At 39.6% G+C, this 19,853-nt stretch overlaps 1 protein-coding gene across 7 annotated transcripts in view; it reads left to right on the plus strand.

Moving 5' to 3' along the window:
* Window positions 1–19,853, plus strand: part of Il15 (interleukin 15) — a 69,158-nt gene that overhangs the window by 35,306 nt on the left and 13,999 nt on the right. For all 7 annotated transcript variants that reach the window (XM_076571923.1, XM_076571924.1, XM_042277478.2 and 4 more), the window contains 2 exons: window positions 17,565–17,660; window positions 18,995–19,092. In XM_076571923.1, coding sequence (XP_076428038.1) covers window positions 17,649–17,660; window positions 18,995–19,092 — 110 coding nt within the window. In that variant the 5' untranslated portion in view covers window positions 17,565–17,648. The remainder of the gene's footprint in view (window positions 1–17,564; window positions 17,661–18,994; window positions 19,093–19,853) is intronic.

Below are 19,853 nucleotides of genomic sequence, written 5' to 3' on the forward strand. Positions count from 1 at the left end.
GTTTCCTGTGAGATTGTGTCTCCTAGTAATGTAAAAATTACACCCATAAAATGTCCTTGACATGACTGCCCTAACATGCCCTGAACAAGGACAACAGCAGTAGACATGCCACGGTGGCAGGGGGAAAGCCATGAGACAGCCCTACTCAAAGAACTACAGACAGCCAAGGAACACTGATGGAGGGAGCCATAGTCTATTCCGGGGAAGTGCACATCAATGGTTATCCAGTGCCAGATTGTCAGCCTTAAAACACACATGCAAGTAGTGTTATACAGACCGAGTAGATTGTATTTAGGACCATATATATATATATATATATATATATATATATATATATATATATATATATATATATCCATGCTATGGCAATTAATGAAAAAAGAGGGCATAAATTTGAAAGAGAGCAAGGAGAAGTATGCAGAAGGGTTGAGGGAGAACAGGGAAAGGAGAAATGATGTAATTGTCATATAATCTCAAAAATAAAAGAGAAAATAACTTGTAAATAAGGAAAACTATTACCCAAAAAACTACTCTAGATGCATTGCATATAGTCTTACTAGTTCTTATTAAATCATTTAATATTTCTCCATAATAAATACATGGAAATACATATTTATTATGTATGTTGTATATCATATATACTCATGTGCAAAACTAAATAACTATAACAGTTATTATATATCAATTTTCTGAAACACTTGTAGTGAAATACATTGCTATATATATTGCCTTTCTATTATTGTGTACGAAATCATGACCATTGAGGCTAAAAACAATATCACAATGTTTTAAATAATATCACAGTTAGATGGGTTCCAAGATATTCTCTCCAGAGTCCCTTGAGGTAGAAAGCAAAGTGTTGGCCAGGCAAGCTCTTATCTGGAAACACTGGAAGCAGTCCATCATCCAGCTCATTACAGTTTGTTGGCGAAATTCAGCCCTTATGGTTTAGGAGTGAGGTTGATATTTCCACACTGTCAATCAGCAATGCTGCTTGCCAAGCTGGGATCTTGTATTTCATGACACTCCTCCGTCTCAGATAATCAATACTATACAATGTATATAATTTTATGTCTAATTTTTCAAAAAATTTCTATCTCTCTGGCTTCCTTCCTTTCACACCATCTAGAAGACATCTTCCTTCCTTCCTTCCTTCCTTCCTTCCTTCCCTCTTTTCCCTTTCTTTCTTTCTTTCTTTCTTTCTTTCTTTCTTTCTTTCTTTCTTTCTTTCTTTCTTTCTTTCTTTCTTTCTTTCTTTCTTTCTTTCTTTCATTCTTCCTTTCTTCTTTCCTCCCTCCCTCTCTCCCTCCCTCCTTCCTTCTCTCCCTCCCTCATCTCTCTTTCTCTCTTCTTTTTTGTCATTCATGGCTGATGTAATTATGCCCCAATCAGCTATATCTCCAGTAAACTGTTCAGTATGACATGATGTAGTCATGTGACCCACCACACACTGTGGGATGATATCTATCACACCATACGCCCACCTCCCGTAATTCTCCCACTTTCTAGGGGAAGCATAAATCTGTGAACCACAAAGAATTGGCAGAATTAATGGCACTAAGCCTACAGCAGGCTGAACTCCAGGGCTTTGTCCTTACACAACACTCATTGTAGGGCTTGATTTTTATTGATGGGCCTTATGGAAAGCAGCCATATCATTGTACAGCCAGTCTGTGTGGGTCGCAAATACCGCTGTAAAAAGTACCACCTCAGAGGGCTCCAGTGCAAGCTTCGCACTCCCTCATCCCATAAAACAGCAGGTCCAGATGGTCGAGCATCACATAAATGATGCTTCGTTATGCTCTACATATTTTTTGATTTGTTTGTTAACTTGTGTTTGTTAGTGTAATCTACCCTCTTCTATCTCTCACCCTGATGCTGCCTTCTATCCTCCATCTCGTGAGCACACTGAAGAAATTTGGCTAACCAGTGTCATGTCCAAATACCCATGGAAATTACAGTTTTTCTACTTCTTTGCGTTTTTCTCAGTTAATTGAGTTAAATGGCTGTGAGTCTCATAATGAGGCACTAAGGGAACTACAGAAGATGCAAAATCAATTGAGGAAAAGTCAGTCAGGCATGGTGGCTCTTGCCTGTAATTCCAGAGCTTGGCTTTCTGAGGCAGGAGGGTTGCTGTGAGTTTTAGCTTCTTAGTGAGTTATAGGGCAGCTTGATTACAGAATGAGACCCCCCCCTCTCCCTCTCTCTCTCTCACACACACACATACAAGTGAAAAGAAAGATAAAGAAAAGGAAAATCATGTCCATGATAATAAAATACATGCAGATAATTAACTAGAGATCACAACAATCCACATGAACAAAAATGATCTAGTTCCATCATGAAAGAAGAGATGTATACAAGGGTTGTTCCACTGATCTTAAATAGAGTAAACATGCCATGTATTTCTTGGGCAGTAGGGTATAACACTTTTTGATAGAACCATTGCTTTCTTTTTTAACAGCTTGTCTCCATGCTGACCAAATAGGAAGTTATCTCTCCTCCTGGCATTCATCAGGCCAGAGGTGAACTCACAGTCAACTCACAGACTATAATCACTTCCAGTGTGTAGTGTGGATGATGGGTTAAACTGCTTAAATCTAGTTTACTTGCTCACTCTTTAGGGAGAGGTCACTGCACACCACTGGGTTGCAGCTTTCACACTTACAATTCCAAAATTACTATAAATGATACAAGTATAATTTATGATGTACTTAAGTCAATATCTCAGTTGTTGGAAACAATCTGGGCTTGACTAATGAGAAATCTTTTCCTGGGTCTTGTAGAGATAGGAAAATCCAGGTGTGTACTTGTGTCCATGTTCAAGCAAAACCTGGTGGAGATCATATGGGACTTGCTGTGTGGGAAGGGCTGACTTCTTCCTTTAGAAGGCTTTTCTTAAAAGATTTTTGCTGGGGATGTCTTTCTGTATGCTGTGAATGTGTTGCTCTGATTGATTGATAAATAAAATGCTGATTGGCCAGTAGCTAAGCAGGAAGTATATTAGAGGCAGGATAATGAGAGAGAAGAATTCAGGGAAATGAAAGGCTGAGTCAGGAGATGCTGCCAGCCCCTGCTGCCATGAAAAGTAAGATGTAAAGATACCTGTAAGCCACAAGCCATGTGACAAGGCTTTATAGAAAGGCTTTATAGAAATGGGTTAATTTAAGATATAAGAACTAAATAGCAAGAAGCCTGCCACAGCCATACAGTTTATAAGTAACATAAGTTTCTGTGTGTTTACTTGGATCTGAGTGGCTGCAGGAGCCAGGTGAACACAGGACAACTCCAACTACAGATTTTTGTATTCTCAGATACATGGCTCTTTAGTCTCTTGGGCCAGAAATATATTTATCTTGAATGCTACTTCTCCTTTAATGTTGTACTTGATTGCATTTTAAATGAGATGTGGATATTTCTGCTATCCAAGATAGATGACTAAAATACTAAATGAATGCCAAATATAACACTGCAGAGCACAATTAGTGTGGACACACATTGTCTTCTAAAAAGTTGGGTTTGCCATTTCCTCTGTTCTATATTGTGAGAAACACTGATGCTGTCATTTTCACGGGTTCTGCCTGAGATGGATGGCTCAGTTTTGACATCAAAGCCTTCATATGACATTTTAAAGTGTTAAAGTAAATTAAATGAACAGTAAAATTATAAATGGGGCCTAAGCTATAACTTTTCTCACTGGAAGGGAAGATATTAGGGATAACATGCGCATAGGGAAATATTTTTCCTGCTAATAAAATTAGGACAATAACAACCAACACAGAATGAATCTATTTGCATTGCCATTTGGCCTAAGAAGGACAAGAGGGGCCTCCACCATGGAGGCACCTCTGCTGCTGTGTGTTTTCAATGCTGCCATCGTGCAAGGGAAGCAGCTGTTTATCTGTTTTCATTTTGTTTTGTTTTCCATCTCTATTGCCATTCTGTCAGTGCGCGGCTCCATAAAGCTGTAGGCTTCTGTTAGAGAGACTGCCGAGGCCATGTGCTTTGGAAGCTAGTGTGCTGATTGTCTAGCTTGATAGTGTGATGTTTTATTGTAGCTGGAGGGAGAAGTATGACTATGTGTGTGAGAGACAGGGAGGAATATGCCACCAGTACCGTGTCCCAGAGTCTGCTCTCCTCGGTCTATGAGTTTCCTTCTGTGGGATCAATGTTATGCCACTGTTTCCATTCCGTTGGTTCAAATATCTGAAACGCATCAGATGGCAGCTTCTGTCAGACGTTGATGGAAAGCATTGTTGTAAAGCTGCTTCCTGGAGAGGGCTTTATGTCTCGGTTATAAAGTAAACTTCCATAAAATTTGATCAGAAAGCGTCTTTATGTGTTGCCATCCTGCTTGCTATTAACAGCTCAGCACCGAGAGTTGGTTTTACTTAGGGCTGTGTCTGTCTTGGGTGTTTGGACATATCCTTTGTCTTAGTACTGACTCTTCTCTTTCAGAACAGCTTTTCCACCAGCCTTCTGTAGGGAGGAGCTACACAGTTTGCCCAACTTACCTCTCTGTGCATGGACACCGAGCCTTTTGGGTATCTTTTTCGACATTTGAAACAATAAGGAAGCTGCTGAGACATGCTTCATATGAGCTGGTCCTCACTATCACTGAAGAGTTTGGAGATTATTTCACTGCAGCAAATATACTTTCATTTCAGTTCTGCCTTGTTAGAAATTCTTGTTTCAATTTTTTCTTTCTTTTAAAGAAATGCATTACCTTTCCAGTTTCACCATATGGGTTCAGAGGACTGAACTCAGGTCCCCAGAATGTCTGCAAGTGCCCTTACCCACTGATTCATCTCGCAGGCCCTCTCTTTACTACCATGGTCATGGATTTGTACTCTTACATGCTGAAATCTGTGATATTTGGTGGCACCAGTTCACATCTGACGTGTCCTGTAGTTCAGTGACATAGCGGTTCTGTTCTGTATTAATTGAATGATGTAAGACAGAGTGCCTATACCCCATTACAACATTGTTTCCTTCCTCCTCTTTCCCTTCCTCTCTTCCTTCCTCTCTTTGTCAAACACTTTTGGATTGTTGCTTTGAAAATTCTTTTGTGAGATGAGTCATGAAAATCTTGATCCCTTTCAGTTTTTCTTAGGAGTTGGCATGTGTGATTAGCATCCACAACAAGGGGCAGCAACTTTTCAAGGGTAATGAAAGTCTCAGTAATCTTCCATTTGGTCTGGAAACAGGTTTCTTGGTGTCTTAGTTATTGTTATTGTTTCTGAGATGTTACATGATGAGGAAAAGCAACTCATAGAGGAAAGGGTTTATTTGTCTCACATAACCTGAATCACAGTTCATTGATGGAAATCAATGCCTAAGCTCAAAACCAGGCAGGAACCCGGAGGCAGGAGCTGATGCAGAGGCCATGGAGGGATGCTGCTTATTGGCTTGATCTTCATGGCTTGCTCAGCCTGCTTTCTCATAGAGCCCAAGACCACAGCCCAGGAGGAGCACCACCCACGATGAACTGGACTCTAGCCCATCAATCACTAATTAAGAAAATACCCTAGAGGTTTGCCTACCTTCCAATTTATGGAAGCATTTTCTCAGTTGAGGTTCCCTCCTCTCTGATGACTCTAGCTTGTGTCAAGTTGATATAAAACTAGCCAGGAGACTTGGTGCTCAAAAGGAAACTGAACAACAAAGGCATTTCTCTACAATTCTCTTTAAAAATGAGAAAATAAATAAAAGAGTAATTAGTGATCCCAACTAGCAGTCTATTTGTGAGTTATACCATGAGCAGTATTGATGCCAAAATGCTGTCTGTGATCAGGAAACACATTTTCTTTTCTTTTCGTGCCTTTTGCTCATAAGATTCCATTCTAGCACAGTCCTGAGTGGCTGAAGGAGCTAGACTGAGGCAACCAGATTCTTCACACACCTTTCAATGCTTTCTAAGTTACATGTTTTCTGTTTCTACTGGAATCTGAGAAAACCCTTGGCCCCAAGAGAAGCACTTGACTGGTTTCCCAAGTGCAAGAAGACTCTTTTTCAGCTAGATGTGTACAGTATTTCTGTGGGTGCCCAAGCTAAGCCATTTGTTGGCTTGACTAAGGGGCTGTTTCTGCAGGGAGTTTTCTCCGTAAGCTGTGTATAATTCTCAGATACTTAATGATCCATTTTGTAGATTTTGAGGCCAAGTGCCATTGTTTTTTGCTGGTAGTATACTGTCTACAGACTACAATTTAGCATACAAATTTATTGAAGTAATATCAGCTGAGATATGAGTCTTGTAGACAATATTTCTAGTTCTAAATAGTCTGCATTGGAACAACTGAACTGCTCTTGTATACAGAAGAAATTATTAATGTGGAACTTGCTCTTATGTGTACTTTCCACTTTCAAAACCATTTTGCTGAGCTGTATTTTTTCTAAACATTTGCTCAGATACCAGCAAAAATAAGCTTAACGATTACCATCACATACAAGTTACTAATAAACCAAATAAACCAACACCCGAATTTGCTGCCTCCTTATGTACTTCTGAAGTTATGGTATTTGTGTGTGTGTGTGTGTGTGTGTGTGTGTGTGTGTGTGTGTGTGTGTGTGTGTGTGTGTGGCGGCAGGGCGCTGGAGAGATGGTTGAGCAGTCTAGAGTGCTTTCTGCTCTTGTGGAATACCCAAGTTTGGTTCACAGCACCCACCTAGGTCAGGTGCCTCACAACCACCTGTAACTTAGATTTTAGGGGACCTGATGCTATCTCTGGCATTTCCGGCTACTGCACTCATGTACACATGTGTATAATTAAAACTAAAGTAAAAAATTTAAATTATAATATGATTTTAAGAGAAAATTGCAGATCTAGAAAATATTTAATAATGATGAATTTTTCTAGTTTTATTAGGCAATATACCTGTGGGAAATATTGATAACTGAGTTCTTTGTATAAAGTTTTATCATGAATTATATATTTTCAGCATTAAACATTTGATCAAAGCCATTTTAATCATAAATTTCTGGTTAGAATATATTTTTTCATAAGTGCCTTTTGAATCAGTGGGTCAGTAATGCAAGATGTGTAGTTTCATATATAGTTTCTGAATGCTAAGAAATGTGACTCCTTTCTTCTGCACAGTAGCCCATATAGAGTGGAGAGCCAGGCTCTGAAAGTTCTGAGATGTTAGGGGGTGGTAAACAACGTGGTGTAATAAACTGTTGTTAGAGTGGATTGCAGATGGCTTCTCCTCTTGGCTGTTCATTACTGTGGCAAGCTAGAGTACGTCATTCAAGTCCTTTAACAACTCCTGGCTCACTTCCCTCTTGCCATGGAAAGTTGACCCTTTCCTGGGCTCGAAACCAGGATCCAATAATCACAGATCAAAAAGGTTTGGGGAAAACATCTGACCCTGGACAGACTTTTGTTCTTGTCATTGTTTCTTAAACACTTTAGTGTGTTCATCTCCATAGTGCTGAAGTTGCATTCAGCTCAGCATTATGGATAATCTAGAGATTCTTAAAAATGTGAGCAAGTACCCTGCCATCTGGTAGAAGAAACTTGAGTATCAGTATGGTTTGGCATCAAGGGTGAGGGGTCTTGAAATCAGTCTGCAAGAAGAGGAAAGTAGAGGATCCCATTCCAGGTTTTTCTTGTTTGGGTCTTAGGAAAACAGTTGTATAAACGTGAGAAGGTAACGTTAAAGAGACAGAAGCGAGTTTTAGGTGGAAGAAATGGTTTATAAGACATTTTCAGACAAATCTTTTCTATTTTTTTTTCTTTACTGAGATCTCTATAGGCAACATGAGCAAGAAATACCGAGAACAGATTTGCAGTGAGATTAATGGTTAGCTTCTATATGGAGGTCAAATGAAGAAAAACATGACACAGCAGATACTTGAAAATTCAGATATTGAGGCAACAACCCAAAGCCATCCTGATAGGAGCTTCTGTTGAACCTATGTGTTGGGGAAACAGAGAGAGTTCATGTGAAGGTCTTAATTGGTAGTAACCAGAACTGTACTTACAGAGTGAGCTGTCAACCTGTACCTTCCACATGCAATCAATTCAGTTCTCATACTTTCAGCACTGACAGCCTCTCATTCCCTGTAAAGAATGAGCACAGATGACCAGGAGATGTAAAACAATTCATTCAAGCAGGACTGTTTATTATGCTTGAGCCACAGTTTATCTGAGAAGTAAACTCCTGGGCTGAGTTTTCATAGTGACTGAATTTTTAAAATACCACATGAATTCCTATCAAATTAAACTGTTGCTCAACATCACTGTCTAAAGAGACTATAATGTCTAGAATATTCAGTCAGATTTTTCAGTTTGGTTGTGAAGGTCACAGCTAGCCTGGCTCCATGCTTCTTGTCCACACATGTATCTCTTGACTTCCTGCTTCTTCAAACAGTGGCGTCATTAAAGGAGTCTGATGAGACAGTGGTTTCAGGCACTAACCTCCTCCCTAGTCAAAGTTATCCACTTTTAATACCTACCTCCATTGCCACCTGATTCCAAAGCCGCCTCTATTTTGGGAAATGTGTGTTTGATATTACTTATTACCCACATACCCGTGATACAGATGTTTCTCCCTCCCATCAGGAGATTTTATCACATGTGTATTCATAGCTAATTTATGTAGTGTATGCATTTTATTATTCTCTTCATGATAAAACTGAGCCCACCATGGTAGTGATTATGTCTTCATTTCCTCCCTGAAAAGAAACAGGGAAACAGCATAAGATCAGATGAGGCAGAGAGCTGGGAGACAGATATTCACCTGGCTGTTTGGAAACATGTCTAGGTATTAGCTTTCGGGGATCGGGTTCATGGACCTGAATTTCTGTAGTGTTTGGGCTCTGTATTCATCTGGTTTCTCCACAGAACAGAACCAATAGAATGACTCACTATTACAATGTGGAGTTATCAGCTTGGCTTACACAGTTAGAGCGAGGGAGTTTAATGGACTCCTCACATTGGAGAGAGAACTGCTCAGTCCACATGCCTCAGTGCCAGCCTGAGGGTGAAGGCATGAAGGTTCCTTTTACGTCCATGCTGGGAGACTGAAGATGTGGGGTCCAACGTCACTGAAGATGGCAGCATCAGGGGAGATGCATTCAGCAGCACAGAGAGAAGACAAACAGCCAACAGGAACTTTACCTCACCTTTACCTCATGCCACCAGAGGGAGGCCTCGCCTACACCAGGGGAGGGTCTCCCCTCCCCTACAGCGGGGAGGGGTCTCCCCTCCCCTGAACCAGGGGAGGGCCTTCCATAGGTATTCCTCTTAATTGATTGCAGGCTAAACAAGGTGACAACCAAGACTGAACTGTACAAGCTCTCTAAGAAAGTGAATCCCAAGTTAAGGGTAAAATGAGAACACTTTAATACATTTCTTTAGAAACAAAAAAATATTCACAAATGCCAAGCATTAAAGGTCTGAAAAATACCAATTAACAAAGAACCCTATTACATTTAACCTCCCAATTGATCTTTATAATACTTCCTTTTCTGCCATTTTAAAGACTTCTTACTATTTTTAGACAATGTATGTAATATATGTCCGCATGGGGTTTGTACACATGAGTACAGGTGCTAGGGACAGAAAAGAGCATCAGATCCCTTGGAGCTGGAGATGTAATGGCTATGAGTTGCCCAGCATAGGTCCTGGGAAGCAAACTTGGGTCCTTTACAAAAGTAGTAAGTACTTTTCATCACTAAACCATCTCTCCAGCCCCATGTCATTTTAAAATACACTCTGTTTTTCATATTTCATGTGTTAATGATTTTTCTCCTTTTTACTGCATGAATAAGATGTATTTCTTTAGAAAGGTACATCAGTATTTTTCTTCTAATGACTGATGGTTTTAAAAAGTAGCTGGTATTAGGAATGACACATTTCTCACTTCCTCCCCATTTCCGACCCAGACAGTCTGGTGGAGGTCAGGCTTAAGGAAGCCAAGCCTTTGGGTCACAGCTGCCCAGGTTTGCTAAGACCCTCTGCATCACCTGCTGAGCAGTCCTACTGTGAGACATGGCGGGAGGGTGTGGAATAGGAGGGCTTAGCAAGTTTTGTCCTGGAAGCCTGGTGTTTATATCCTTATGGTTACTAGCCAGTCTGATCCTTCCTGAGGTGAATCAGTTTGTCATTGGGAACCAGACAAACAGAAGGAAATGTTGATTGTATGCTTGCTACTAACTCAGGATGACTTTTAGGCAAAATATGAGCATCACTATGGGTAACCTGCACACGTCTGCAAGGCCTTCGTGGGACTTTCTCATGGAAACAGCTGCAGCCTGCAGTCCAGGATGCCCTGCTGAATCTGCCTGTCTGAAGGGCACAGTGAATGTATACTTTTCATTTTGCTTTTTTATTGACAGATTGTTTTGAAGTTAGTCTCAGGAACTGATTGTAAATGTCTTCTTTTGGCATATGGACTTTGGCCCAGGAGTAATTCTGTGTCTACTTTACTTCAATCCTTTGCCCTAAATTGTGCTGAAGGGGACTTTTAAATGTGTCTCACCCAAGTAAAAATATATTTAACGTTTTATAATTATATTAGGATCAGATTGTATTGAGGTAAGAATGCCCATTTCCTCCATTTGTGAATGTAGCTATGTGGTTGTTTTCCCCCAGGAATAAAGACCATTTTATACCAGTTGTTGGGCCTAAGGGTTGCTAATCTCAAAATGATAGCCCTCTAGAGATTTCTCTTCCCTTATTCCCAAGAAGACACACACACTTCTCAGGGCTCACTGTCCTCCAATGCACCTTGAGCGGGAGTGAGGGAAGAAGGCAGATACTTGCAAACTTTTTGATCCCTGTCTCCTAAGGGCCATCTCAGCTTCAGAGCGCTGCCAAGGCCCTGCAATAGTGTCCAGATTCCTACAACATGCTTGACTGTTTTAGTTTTAATCTCTTCGCTGCCAGGAACTATCCTGAAGGCTTGTTGCATTGTACTGCATGTGCAAATATGTGCTCTGGAGACCTGAAATGCCATCAATTTTGTAAAAAGCACAAACAAATCTTTTTAATAATAGCTTTTCTGGGAATGAGGGTGTAGGTCATTTAGAATATGTGACCCTCTTTCAGAAACATCCAGACCAAAGTGCAAGATGCTGCTTGCTTTCACAGAGCAGGTTTTCAGGGTGCACAGGAATGGCTGTGATTGCTTGCTGTAGGGTCGTGTTAGCTGTGACCAACAAGCCAAAGCAGCCAGAATCCTTTCAGTAAGCCCTTCTGTAAGGACAGGAGGGTGTTGTTCTCTCCTGTGCTCCCTGCCATTTCCCCTTTCAGGGTCTCCCTGGCTTAGTCTTTTTTGAACTCATGTTTTTAGGCCATTGTGTTATGTTTTCAATCTTTCCATCCCTTAAGCTTCTGATACATATTTATGTCTGCCAGAACCTGTTCTTTCGTATCCTAGTGGCCTTCTTCAGAACATGTTTTGACTGTTATTTTTAGTGATTTATGCTAACTTATGAAGTATTTTCTTTACCTGCAAGGTAAATAAATGGCTTTTCTCCTTTTGTCTATGAGTATGGCTGATGGAATGTGAGCTTCTCTGGTCCTGATCATATTCACTTCAAGGATAAACATCTATTTCGTCCTTTTACATTATTCTCTTGACATACTCCTGGGTGAAACCTGTTGTATTTTATTTTGGGGATTCACATCTATTTCCATCTAATAAGTAGTAATTGCTTTGGGGGAGATATTATATCATAATTTTGATACCAGATTTTGATGCCCCAGAATTAGAGTAATCTTACATTACTACACCAATACACAGACTTCTTGAGTTTTTGGAAAAACTTGTGTTAAGAACTTAGAAACTTCCTTTTAATAAATTTTATCTAGATTTTAGTGTATTCTGAGGATGTTAAATATAATCAGATTTACTTCACTTTCTTGGGAGGCTGCTTTGTATTTACTTAGAATTTAATCAGTGTTCAGATTAATTTTCAAAAATATATAATTTATTCAAATTATATTCATACTGGCCATTTTTATTCTTAATATGTGTATACTTGAATTTTCATTTTAGTTTTTTTTTTCCTTTTTTTTTTTTTTTTTTTTTTTTTTTTGGTTTTTCGAGACAGGTTTTCTCTGTGTAGCTTTGTGCCTTTCCTGGGACTCACTTGGTAGTCCAGGCTGGCCTCGAACTCACAGAGATCCACCTGCCTCTGCCTCCCAAGTGCTGGGATTAAAGGCGTGTGCCACCACTGCCCGGCTTCATTTTAGTTTTTAACATACTTTCTTTCAAGGAACTTTCTGTTTTATTAATCATTTTTTCCTATGTCATTGACTTGTTGGTTTATCTTATTAATACTTTATTCTATTTTTTCATGTGTTCGTTGCATTTTTAACTCCTTGTAATTAATGCATAATAAAATAAATATATTTTATTCAATGTATGTCCTATGAAAACATGTAATAATTTTCATTATTATGCTTTCACAGGCATTTAAATTAAATAAAATGTCCATAATATATTTTTTTCACATCAAGATAACTAAATGATCACTTTGTAGTTATAACAGTATTTAAGTCATTTTTTTGCTATTGATTTATAATAAATATTACTGGAAACAGTGTAATTAATATTCACTAGCTCAATTTTATTGACTCACAATCCTAGTTTCTCAGATGTAATTTGAGGATTTTCTAGTTGTTGAGACTGTAGTTTGTACTGAGAATAAAGACTTTGAGTCCCACACCAACTTTATGAATGTTGTTTGTGTTTCCCTTGCTTTGAAACTTGTTATTTCTGAAAAATAGATCTCTCTCTCTCTCTCTCTCTCTCTCTCTCTCTCTCTCTCTCTCTCTCTCTCTCTCTCTCTCTCTCAGTGCCACAAGGGATCAATGGTCAACAATCAGGACAGTTCTGATCTGGTTGATAAACCATTAGGAACTTGAAATCAGCTGGGCACAGTGTTGGTAGAACAGAAATTGGAAAATTTTACTGACGTGACACTAATTGTCCTACTGATCTTTATGTTGAAATTTCTGGAGGACATGACCACTAACCTAACATACTTTCTTCCTGTTACTTTTCAGCCTATAATTGAGGTTATTCTGTTCCCTGGGTACACATTCAAACTCGCTCTGTCTTCTCATGGGTTTTATTTTCTACTCTCTGTCACCTGAATTCCCAGTACTATCCCAGTACACATGTTTAGAATACTTCCTTTCTGTTCTAGTCAACTACTTATAAACATATTTTGCAATTTATCTCCCCCTCTCTCTTTCCCATACTAATCTTAATATTTGTTTTTTAAGCAAATTACTGTTTATTATATTTTCATGTGTACTGAATGTTACTGGTCTGTATGGTCTCAATATTGCCGCTTTCCATGAATACGTTTTACTGCTCTCTCTCTCTCTCTCTCTCTCTCTCTCTGTTTCTTTTCTGCCTACTGTGACCATCACTTTCTGTAAGAGTATTCCAATTGTCTTTGCATCATTTGCCTTTTAATGAGTTTGAAAATTACATGTTATCTGGCTTGCTTTTCCCCTCAACAGTTAAGTTTTCTCTTGAGTATTTCAGTGGGTCAACATGAATGTATGCTTAAAATACCCCAAATAAAAATGGTAATTTTAGAATGAACTTACACCTTCTTTTCTCTATACTTTGTCTCCCAAGGCAACCATCCATGCCCTTTGCTTCCTGTTACTGTATGGAAATGTTCATGAATAAGTCAGTAGTTGCCTCACATTAGAGTTAAGGATGGAGCACATGAGACATAAATATGGTGCATGTCATGGTGGCTGTGATGATTTCATGAGTGTATATAATTACCAGAATTCTGCATAAGCATGCTGACGGTTCAAGTGCTCTCACCTCTGCACCATCTCCCCAGCCCCAGTTCTTACGTTTTCTAAGATCTGGTGGGAGAGAGCTTTGCTTGCTGTGTCCAGTGCAGACAGGTTAAAGTGGTCTTCTGTTAGGACGCGGAAGCGGAGTTTCCTGGCCTTGTACAGCATCATTAGATCTGTCTGACTCTTGCTGTGAGCATGTCTATCCTTTACATTGCTTATTTTATTTTTACCCTCTTTATCTTCCTTCAGTGTGAATGCTTGTGTTTTTCTTTACTTCCTTGAAGTTTCCTGTTGGGGATTTTTGATTACTTAATCTTTTCCACTCTCTTTTCTGTTTCCTTCTGGAACTCCTTTTAGATGATATATTGTCATTTTTAGCTCTCTGCCATAATTTCCAGCTTTCTTCCCATGTAAAATGCCTGAGCAGAACTTCTTCCTTCATGAGTGTTGGAGTAATGTGCTTTTAGTGTATCTCTGGACTGAAATAGCCTAATGACTGATTGCTTCTGGACAGTAGGTTAAGTTTTGGTGTTATGTTTTTCAAAGAAGCTGTCCAGGATGTCTGTCCCACAGGGCTGGTTAGTCTAGAATTTTTCAAGAACACTTATGAAAATAGCCTTTAGAAACATTTCTACTAAGTATCAAATATAAAATAAAATAAACCTAGAAAAGCCCACCTAGCATAGCCTCCTGTGTGTGCTCTTCATCTATTGTAAATGACAAACTATCTAAAGTGTTTTCTGTTTATTTTATATCAATTTTAAGTTAATTTTTGTTTAGTTAATGTTTCTTGATAGTGCTTGCATATTGGCCCAAACCTTATGCTCAGTACCTGGCAGTTCAGTTATAATTCCACGGGTGATGTCTATTCTGGGAACAGTTTTGTTAACTGAGCAACTGATCTCATTTTCATCATTCCTAAGAACATTAACTTATTTCATATGTATGCCTGAATATCTTTATGTGAGGTGATTTTTTTTTTTTTTTTTTTTTTGGTTTTTCGAGATAAGGTTTCCTCTGGTTAGTTTTGCACCTTTCCTGAATCTTGCTCTGTAGACCAGGCTGGCCTTGAACTCACAAAGATCTGCCTGCCTCTGCCTCACAAGTGCTGGGATTAAAGGCATGTGCCACCACCGCCTGGCGTGAGGTGATATTTTCAAAGCATGAAGCATTCTAACTGGGCACTTATTTTGGTTGTTTTATGGTGGACGGTAAGCTTTAGAGTCATGTGCCAATCTATTGCCTGTTGCTGTTACAAATTCCCTGAGGCAGGCCACTTCTAAAGAAAAGAGGTGTGTTGAACTCACTGCTCTGGAGAGAAAGGGCAAAACCAAGTAGCCTTATCAGTTTGTCCTTGGTGACAGTGTCACTTGGGGTTGTGCTTGGCTTCACCATGGTGAAAGTGCACATGGAGAAACTGTGAGCCAGACTGACTTTTCCCTAACAACTTGTTCTAATGGAAACTAGGTGGGATTCCTGTAGAATTCCACTCACCCCATCCAGGGGCAGCCTGACAATGATTACTGAAAAACTGCCAGTATGAGGTGCAAGACATTAACGATACGACTTTCTCAGCTGTGTTTAAATGAGGCTGGAGCAAGGGATCCCCAGGAGGGAGGCATTGTTAGCAAAACAAATATTTATTTATCAAGAGATGTTTGGTGAGTCCCAAGCACCAGCCACCTATTTTGATAATGAAGCTGAATTGGGTTGCAGCCAACCCCATTCATTATCTGCAGCTACTTTCAAACTGTAGTGGATGTTGATGTAATTATGAGCAAAACTACAAAACTTTTCAAGTTTGAACCACTAATTGCCTGGCTCTAGGTAGAAAATGATTCTGCTTTGGACAGTAGTGACACACACCCACTGTATTGCCCTCTTTCATGTTGTTAAGAAAATGACTCACCACTCTGTAAACACACTGCTCAGGTACACAAGTCCTTTCTCGGGTGCTGAACCCAGTGTCACCCGATTTCAGTCATCACTCATAGCTAACATCTGCCATTCGTCAAGCTAGGATTAGAATAACACTTTGCTCTGAAGACTTGCAACATGGAAAGGAAACACCCCACACGGATTGTTCTGCAGCCCTTAACACATTCACATTCCCCACTCCCCTCTGCTCAGTTTTAAATCCAGTTCTCTGCCTCCTCTAAGTGACCTGTCCCTTGCAGTTTACCATGCCAGGAGCACACGCAGACACACTGTAAGAAGCTCCTGTTCCTAGTGAGCTGGAAAGTCGTTGTCCTTAGTAAAAAGGCTCCAGTCAGAACACTTTCCCAGACGAAGAGCAGCAGGAGACCAGAGGAAAAGTTAATCAAGCATTACTGAGGTGTAGGTCAGAAAGTAAAGAGAAACCATACAAAGGTCAGCTGAGGCTGACTGGGAAGACTGAGCTGCCTCTGAGTCTTCCCTGCTGCTTGCGCTTTCCATTGTGGGTCAGGTGACTTAGGCTTTGGGTGCAAACATCAGCCATAGGTGTAAACAAGGCTCAGCCTTTCTGGTCCTTGTAATTGCAAGGTTAGTATATGAACTGCTGCTGGAAGGGCAAGTCCAATGCCAGAGCCATGCGGGGGAACACAGGGTGAAGGCCACACAGGAGCACGGCACTGCCCACACACCTCTAGTACCTTGTTTTACACCCCGATAAATGTTAGCTTTTCCCCCTTTTAAGAATTACATGTATACAGAATGACAAGATGGCTCAGTAGTTAATGATACTTGCTGACAAACCTGATGACCTAAGTTTGATCCCAGAAACCCACATGGTAGATGGAGAGAGGAACCCCCCCCCCCCAGTTTGTTCTCTAACTTCTACACATGCACTATGATATATGCATCAGACACACGCAGATACAGACACACACACACACACACAGATGCACAGACACACACATAGTCACACACACAGACACAGATATAGTCACACAAGACACACACAGAGACACACAGACACAGACATAGTCACACACACACAGACACACACACAAGGATGCACAGACACATGGACACATACAGACACACACAGACACACATAGACACAGACACATATATAGTCCCATATACATGCACACAATGTAAAATTAAGGTAACATAATTTACAGCAAATATTTATAAATTAGAAAGCATCTTAAAAGTGTAAAAAATTAAGATAATTTATTGTGATAAATTATATGAGTGAAGCAAAAGATATTAATATTTTTGTTGGTAAGTTCAATTAATACATATCATTTTTATGTCTAGGAAAACTGTCCATATTTCACACATTTTGAGTTTACATATTTTAATGAAATGAAGTTCAATGGGAGTGTTTAATCATTACATGTTCCTCTACTTTGAGTTAGAAAAAAACATAATTTTGTTATTGAGAAAATTCTTAAATGGCGTTCTAATTTATTATTTTGAAGAGCAGCCCTAGAATGTTTCTCTGAAGCCTGTAGATATAGCTGTTACTATAAATTAGACCATAAGTTGGTGGTTATTTGAGTCTATGTATTTGAATACCTCTAACTCTGATTGATAGGGCCTGAAATCTCTTAGATCTGGGACACAGTGGGGAGAAGGAAAGGCTTTGTTCTTTGTACCCAGCAAACCTGGTTCTAGTTTTGTCAGTCATAAGGCCAGACCAGGTTTCCAAATGTTCTCAGGGGTGTTTGATGTGATGCATGTGTCAAGGAGCATGTAGGGTCCCTTTGGGGAGCAGATGCTTCTTCCCTGTCTGCCCCCCACTTGCCCATTTGTGATGCTGATTGTCATCATCTACTGTTTGTTGTGTTCCAGGAGGTGTTCTGGATGGATGGCTGCTGGAAGCCCGTCACCATAGCCAGCTCTTCAACACTTATGCATTTATCTGGGCGTTAAGTAATGAAAATTTTGGTAAGGAAAAAACAAACAAAAATAGCATATTGCTTTTCTTATAAGGTCACCTTAATCTCAGCTCTAGTTTATAGTAAGTGGCACGAAAATTCTCTAAACATTTCCGGCTGTGACAGACATCTGTTTTCCCAAGGTTTGTCTTTATTTTAAAGATAAGTAATGTGGGTTTTTGAAAACAAGACTAACAGTCTCCCGCTCTCCCCATGCCATTGGTAATGCATTATCTTTTTTTTTTTTTTTTTTTTTTTTTTTTTGGTTTTTCAAGACAGGGTTTCTCTGTGTAGCTTTGCGCCTTTCCTGGGACTCACTTGGTAGTCCAGGCTGGCCTCGAACTCACAGAGATTCGCCTGGCTCTGCCTCCCGAGTGCTGGAATTAAAGGCATGCGCCACCACCGCCCGGCAATGCATTATCTTACTTAGCTCAGTTTCCCTTGTTCTCTAAATGTCTATCTACCACATAAAGTATGCCTCTGAGGGCAAGGTCTGGTGTTATGCATCTTTTCTGTGGAGACTAAATAGAACACCCACTTCTGGTGGTTGAGGTATTGGCTGACATTGCTCTCTGTAACTATAAAAACTTTGAAAACACCAAAGCATCAGGTCAAAGAATCAAGTCTGGGTTTGTCTCAGACAAATAAGGTTCTAAATAACCAGGAAAAGCTATCACATCATGGCTGATTGAATGGGAAAGTATATACTTCTTGAGACTATACACTTCTTGAGACAGGGTCTCTTCACTATGTAGTCCTGGGTAGCCTGGAACTCACCATATAGATCAGCCTTGACCTCACAGAATTTCACTTGTCTCTGCCTCTCTAGTGCCAGGAGTTATGGCATGCACTATCTGGCCCAAATACCTTTATCGGTTTAATTTTTATCCATTTTTTTCTCCATGTGATAATAATGTGTTTTAATTTCCATATACTGACATGAAATTAAGTACAATTAGTTGCTTGTTATTGTTTCCCATTACTAATCTGTGCTGTATATAATGTGTGGTCTATTAAAAAGAATGGGGGGAGGGGTGAGAGGAAGCCAGTGAGAACAGAAAGAGCTAACTACTCCTAAGGGCATGCATGTCAACTGCTAGGAAAGTCAGTTTATCATTGACCTTGACCTGGAGAAATGTCTACTGGAGAATTTGTTCAATGAGACAGTTGGAGATTAGAGTAAAACAAAACAGAAGAATCACCGAAATTTTACTGTTTCTGATAAAGACTATTGATTGTGAAATAACATCTTTACAATTTTGGACCTAAAATATAATGAAATGAAGCCTTACATGTTTTCAACTAGAGATATTTTATCATCGTGTCTATGATTATGTTTTCCAGAAACCATATATGAGGAATACATCCATCTCTTGCTACTTGTGTTTCCTTCTAAGCAGTCATTTTTTAACTGAGGTTGGCATTCATGTCTTCATTTGGGGGTAATTTAATCTTTAATTATAACTATTATCATGTTAATGGTCACGATCATTTGTCCTTGAATTTCTTCTGGATGAAACTGCACTATGTTTAGTTTACTTGTGTGTAGGTCTTCAGTCTTCAGGGTGGGACGTGCCGGTGACCGTGGAGATGCTCAGGGGACTTGGTGAATACCTAACTGAGGGTTTCTGTACCTTGGTAGTATTCCATATGCGTATTCTATCCCCAAAGCAATTGAGCTTCTTGCTATAAGTATCCCATTTACTGGTATCTTGCATGTAAATTATTCTCCTTAGGCGGATTGTCATTGGCTGACATGCTCTGCTCATGACCCTTCTGAGAATAATTGTTTTCCTTGCGGCTATAAGAATCACTCCACAGTCACGTGATCAATGTGTCTTTTATTCTAAATATTAAATTTCAGTTTTAACCAAAGTGAATAAATTTGTGATCATCCATCTTGTATTGAGCTAAGTCTTCAGTGTTCATGAAATAGTCCTTAGTATTAGAATAGTGGAGCATCACAAAAGGGGCATATTTAACATACTGTAAGGGACACTTATTCTCACAATTGTCAAGATTTGGGCTTAATCTTTACACTTGCTAGCCCTGAAAGTCTCGTGGAACCTGTGCTTCAAGGAAACTAGTAATTCAAGAATGTTTATTGAGTGCGCCACACATCAGACGCTATTCCGGTTTCACTGTGACAAACTGCATGTGGTTACTTAACAAACGATCTGATTAGCCTTTCTCCAATCCTCAA

The sequence above is a fragment of the Peromyscus maniculatus genome, chromosome 5 (genome assembly GCF_049852395.1).
Source record: "Peromyscus maniculatus bairdii isolate BWxNUB_F1_BW_parent chromosome 5, HU_Pman_BW_mat_3.1, whole genome shotgun sequence".
In the NCBI taxonomy this organism is placed as follows: domain Eukaryota; kingdom Metazoa; phylum Chordata; class Mammalia; order Rodentia; family Cricetidae; genus Peromyscus; species Peromyscus maniculatus.